This window comes from Arachis ipaensis, chromosome B10 (assembly GCF_059453495.1).
Source record: "Arachis ipaensis isolate K30076 ecotype BB chromosome B10, ASM5945349v1, whole genome shotgun sequence".
In the NCBI taxonomy this organism is placed as follows: domain Eukaryota; kingdom Viridiplantae; phylum Streptophyta; class Magnoliopsida; order Fabales; family Fabaceae; genus Arachis; species Arachis ipaensis.
Window position 1 is genome coordinate 98876271 of NC_142435.1, and position 5389 is coordinate 98881659.

Sequence of the window (5389 nt, forward strand, 5' to 3'; positions counted from 1 at the left end):
TTAACATATGCATAGTTGCACACACACTATTCAATCACCAAAACCCCATTTTGCCATTACAGTTTCCTAACATGTCACATCCAAAGCTTGTGTATATCAATCTAACGGCATTTATATGCGTTATTGAAATATTTAATTATTTGTTGATTTGTAATAAAACGAGACATTTTTCGACTCTATTATAATAAATAAAAAATAATGCTAAAAGTTAATGTTATAGAAGTTAATTTTAGTTAATATTGTTAAACCTACAAAAAATAAGATTTTATTAAGTTTGAATTTTAGATTTTTTATTTGAATTTTAAATAATTTTTTTATAAATTTATGATTTTTTTTTTATATTGATTATTGGTTGTAATGTTGATTCTACAATGTTGTCTCTCAAAAATTTTTTAAAATAAATATAATTTTCGTTTAATTTTAAAGTTTTCTCAAATAAATACATAGTAAATAAAAAAGGTCTGATATTTTTTATTTTTTTTTTATTGCTAATGGCATGAGTAGAATTTACGCTCTCTGCATATGTAATAATACAAAAAAATTCACCGTACTATTTATTTTATTTTACATGTTTTCTTGCTCCACCTGTTGTCATTTTGCCAACTTTCCAAGTTACTCTTCTACATCATGATATGCACAAATTTTGCATAAATAATTGATTTTCTCTTTTTTGTTTTTTAGTATGATTTTTATTTTCCCCCTATCTATGCTTTTTTACCACTTCGTTAAAACATTTTTATTTAATATCAACGCTTTGTTACTAGTCATTATTAAGTTTCTTGTTAAGGGAATCTTTGTTGTGGAATCTGAGGAAACATTGAGTATGAAAATCGAGTAGTGTCTTTTCTTTTCCTCGCTAGAATGAACGAGAATCACTAAGAGTAAGAAGAAGAAGATTGCACAGCACATGTTTGATGGAAAGATTTGTTTCCCTTCGTTGGTTGATTTGATATCATTGAATTTGTTTCGCTGTTTATACTTTACAACCAACCAAACGGCTATTCTGACTTTTTCATCATCTTTTCCAGTCTGGGTTTTTTTTTTTTTTTTTTTATTCTGGGAATCCTAAGTGTTGTTTGGTACTTGAGGTGATTTTGTGAAGTGAATTCATCACATGTCACAGCCGAGGCAGAACAAGATGTTGATGAATCCAAACACTGCCAAACATGTAATTGGTGACACAACCTATACCAAGATCTTTGTTGGAGGCTTGGCTTGGGAAACAAAAAGAGACACTCTCAAACGTTATTTTGATCAGTTTGGAGAGATCTTAGAAGCTGTTGTCATCACTGACAGAAACTCTGGAAGATCAAAAGGATATGGCTTTGTAAAATCTTAACACCCCATTTCCACATAGTTATTCTTATCTCATCCCTTTAATTAGTCTCTGATTTTTAGTTATTTATTTATTTTTGGTTCTTTAAAGGTTACATTCAAGGACCCAAATTCTGCAATAAGGGCTTGTCAGAATCCATATCCTGTGATAGATGGAAGGAGGGCTAATTGTAATCTTGCATCTCTTGGTGCACAAAAAATTGATCCATCATCTATGACAGGTGTTTAATTTCTCACTTCTTTTGTTTAAAATCTAGTTTTTCTTGATATAGTTCTCTTCAACTTGGCCTGAATTTCTTGCATGCAACCAAAGCAAACATGTTTATGATTGCTAATAAGGTTGTTCAGTTTCATTCATCTTTTTTTTATTTATTTTTTAAATAATGTTGCAGCTACTAGACAAAAATTCAGTAGCCCTTCTTGGAATACAGCACCAATTCCAGTTCATCAAGGAACATCCACTTGTTATAATCAGCATATTCCACAGTATACATTTCCTTATCCACCCTACAGGTAAATAAATTATATATCTTGTAATTAGGAAAATGTAAATATCTGACCAATTAAATTCAGCAATTTATTTTATTTATCATAATATATTCTAATTGAAAAGTTTCCCTTCAACATTCAGGTATCCAGGTTACCCACCCCAACAAGAAGTATATGAAATGGTTTGTTATCTTAGCTTAGAGAATTTTTTGTTTATTACAACAACTCTCAAATCCTTTTTATCTTAAATCCTTTTTGTTTTGTTATTCAGCAGAATTACTATAATGCATATGGTGGACAACACTTTCCATTTCGTTGGTTACCAGCATATTACCAACCAATTTATGGGCTAAGTAGGCATCAATTTGTTCCAACAACAGCTTATGTGAAAAAGACACAATTCCCTGATATGTCACCTCAGGAGTTCACACCTACTGTTGCTTCATCAGAACCTATTTCAGCTTCTTCATCAATTTCTACCACTGGTTTAGTATCCAACTGTGCCATAATTTCTGTTTTATTGCACAAACCTATATACGTTGCACAAATGCTTCAATAATTTTAGTCACATATATATGCGGCATTAGCTACTACTTTGAATTTCTTTAATTTCTTGAAGGTTACGGGTTCAAGCGGTAAAAACAGCCACTGATATAATTATCAGGTTAGGCTACAGATATTACACCCATTAGGTGCAGCTTTTTTTGAACCCTGCGTTAACGCAAGATGCTTCTGCACTGGGCTACCCTTATATTTGCATATATTACCGCATTATATTTAATTTAATAGTAGTTGTATTTGTGCAAACATAGGTATAAACAAATTTTCCAAAATTTTGACTAGATTCTAAGTTGATTGTGCACACTGAATTTTGAAGCAGGATTAATAACAGGAACTGTAGACGCAGGAGGAGGAGGAGGAGGAGTACTAGGATCACAACAAGAACAGAAATCATCATCTTGAGGTTAAGTTTTCATGATGAGATTCTATGAACTGACCAGAACCAAAAAGCAAAACGACACTGCTCAATAAACCAGAAAGCTGCAAAGACATCACATGACCAATGAAGGAGAATGGTTTAACCAAAAAAGATGCCATAACAACCAAAATAACGTTCTGAGATAATTTTTCATCCATGGAACAGGTGATCTTAGAGGCCAGTTACTGATGAAATTATGAAATCATGGATTTGTTTTAATGTCTTTAATTTTTTTTAACTTTGATAATTATGATGCACAGTATTCATTCATCAGCATTTGTCCTTTTTTCAATTTTCATTTTTTTTTCCAACATGGGAATCCTGCTAGGCTATATATATAGATTAAAAAAGAAAACTAGATGTTCGCTTATTTGTTATACTTACTTTTATTCAGAAATTATTTTTGAACATCTAAATTTTTTTTCTCTACCCTCCTACTCTGTAATTTTAGTGTGACCGGTTCATTATTAATATCCAGATTTTCACACACAAATTGTGTTTAAGTGTTTATAAAGAACACACCTACTTTTAAGCGTATAAATATTATATTTCTTTTTGGGTTAGCTGAACTAAACTTGAAGTAGTAATATCAGCAATTTTGTCCTTTGTTCCTTAACAATTGTATCTCTTTATACGAGACGTGTAACCAAGTTTTAGGATCAAGTCCATTTAAAATTGATATAAAAGATTGACCATTATTTTGAAAATCCAACAATTGCATCTAACCCGTGAGAAATTCGAAGGGACCAGATATGAATTGAATAGGATCATCTCTTTTGGCAAGCTAAAATAATTTTTAAAAATTAAAAAAGGTTATTTATTTTGTATTTTGTAAGAGAAATTATTTATTTGTTGCGTATCATTTTTATTTTTGTTGCGCTTATAGGGGATCTCAAACTTCAAAAATATCGCTTCTAATTAGTCGCGATAAGATAAGATGACAAGAGAAAAATGCTACCAAAGACTTACTATAAAAAATCAATTTCACATAGTAATTTCTTCGGATATATGAGTTTGTTTAGGTTAGTTTAAAAAAAAAAGTAATTCTCTATATACAAGTGATTTTCAATACAAGTCATACAAGTTATTTATATTCACGCCATTTTACATTTTTTTGTGTGTCTCTTTTTCTTTTTCTTCTTTCTCCATGCTTCCTCTTCCTCTTCTTCTTTTTCTTTCTCCGTGTCTCTTTTTCTTCTTTTTCGTAATTTTTCTCTCTCGTTATCATCGTCATCAACACCACATCTTCCTCCCTCTTTTTTTATTGAAATTTCTTCTCCTCTTTTTGTTTTCTCTTTCTCCTTCATCAAAATCACCAGAAAAAACGAAGAAACATTATTTAAGGTACTGTTTTACTGTTCTTCTAGATATTTTTTTCTAGATTGTCTTTGTCATGTGCCTAATCCTTAACCAGCAAAACATTAAAAGATTTCAAAAAGAAATATACTGTCTCCCCCTATATTGGGTGTATTTCTTAAATCCTTTAGGTGTATTTCTTAAATCATTTGGGTATATTTCTGTAATCTTTTGGGTGTATTTCCGTAATCGTTTGGTTTATTTCTGTAACTGTTTGGGTGTATTTCTATAATCCTTTGGATGTATTTCTGTAATCGTTTGGGTATATTTTTGTAATCGTTCGGGTGTATTTCTGAAGTTCCATCATCTTCAAAACAATTTCAAAACTTGATTTCAAAAACCATGAAAATAAAAAAAAAAACAGAAGGAGATCGAAGGCAAAGAGAGAACGATTTTCCATACAAATCATACAAGTCATTTATATTCACGCCGTTTTCACGTTTTTTTTTGTGCCTCTTTTTCTTCTTCTTCTTTCTCCGTGCTTCTTCTTCTTCGTAAAAAAGGAAACGAAGATGAAACACGCGAAGATGGTTCAGTAGCGCGCGTGTTAGGCACAACTTGTAAGACTTGTAAATAAAAATGACTTGTATGTGTAACAACACTCCTCTTAAAAAAAATATTTTTTTAAGTAATTTTTTAAAAAAATAAAAATAATTTGATGTTTAGATATTTTATATAAAAATATTTCATTATTTATCAATTATATTTGAATATAATTATAAAATTATTTTTTTTATTTATTATGTTAAAAATATTTTTTTTAAAATAAAATTTTTTTTATAAAAAAAATGTACGTTTATAACTTTTAAATGGAGATATTTTTTTTAAATATTTTTATTTTTATTATTAAAAATTTTTTAAATACATTAAAAAATAAAAAAGTTTTTTATTAATTTTTTTAAATAATTTAATAATATCCAAGCAAATTCGTACGAAGAAGATTTATTTTATTTTATCATATATACTTTTGCATTATTCACTTTATTAGATATTCTTATATGCTTTTAGTTCTTACATCACACATAAATTATGCAACCCGATGGTGCATTGGAAGGAACATGGTGCCTGAACAATTCCAACGTCAATGATACGTGGTGTTCTGCCCAGCTCAATAAAGACTGGAGGTCCATTCGGCAGATTATTGATTTGTTGGATTTTTGATCTGTATAAACTAAATTGACCCATGCGTTATACCATTTTTTAGGGAAGACCTGGACTGACGGAAGCTTT

The 5389-nt window shown here is 29.8% G+C and overlaps 1 protein-coding gene across 4 annotated transcripts; it reads left to right on the plus strand.

The window, feature by feature from the left end:
• The first annotated feature begins 443 nt into the window (after window positions 1-443).
• LOC107623776 (UBP1-associated proteins 1A) lies at window positions 444-3219 on the plus strand. Of its 4 annotated transcripts, none has more exons than XM_016326146.3 (6): window positions 444-1327; window positions 1427-1556; window positions 1728-1848; window positions 1967-2006; window positions 2096-2309; window positions 2705-3219. In XM_016326146.3, the coding sequence occupies exons 1-6, from the start codon at window positions 1115-1117 to the stop codon at window positions 2785-2787; spliced, it is 801 nt and encodes a 266-aa protein (XP_016181632.1). In that variant the 5' UTR covers window positions 444-1114; the 3' UTR covers window positions 2788-3219. The 4 variants fall into 4 exon arrangements, 2 of the variants coding, with proteins under 2 accessions (XP_016181632.1, XP_016181633.1); XM_016326147.3 differs by having other exon boundaries at window positions 584-1327; window positions 2099-2309; XR_015907367.1 differs by having other exon boundaries at window positions 757-1327; window positions 2099-2488.
• Window positions 3220-5389: the final 2170 nt, after the last annotated feature.

Excerpts from the sequence above, each read along its gene's own strand:
- LOC107623776 (XM_016326146.3), top strand. The coding sequence starts at position 1,115 with ATGTCACAGCCGAGGCAGAACAAGATGTTGATGAATCCAAACACTGCC. Across the intron at positions 1,328-1,426 it reads GATCAAAAGGATATGGCTTT|GTTACATTCAAGGACCCAAA; the intron begins GTAAAATCTTAA and ends GGTTCTTTAAAG. Across the intron at positions 1,557-1,727 it reads TGATCCATCATCTATGACAG|CTACTAGACAAAAATTCAGT; the intron begins GTGTTTAATTTC and ends ATAATGTTGCAG.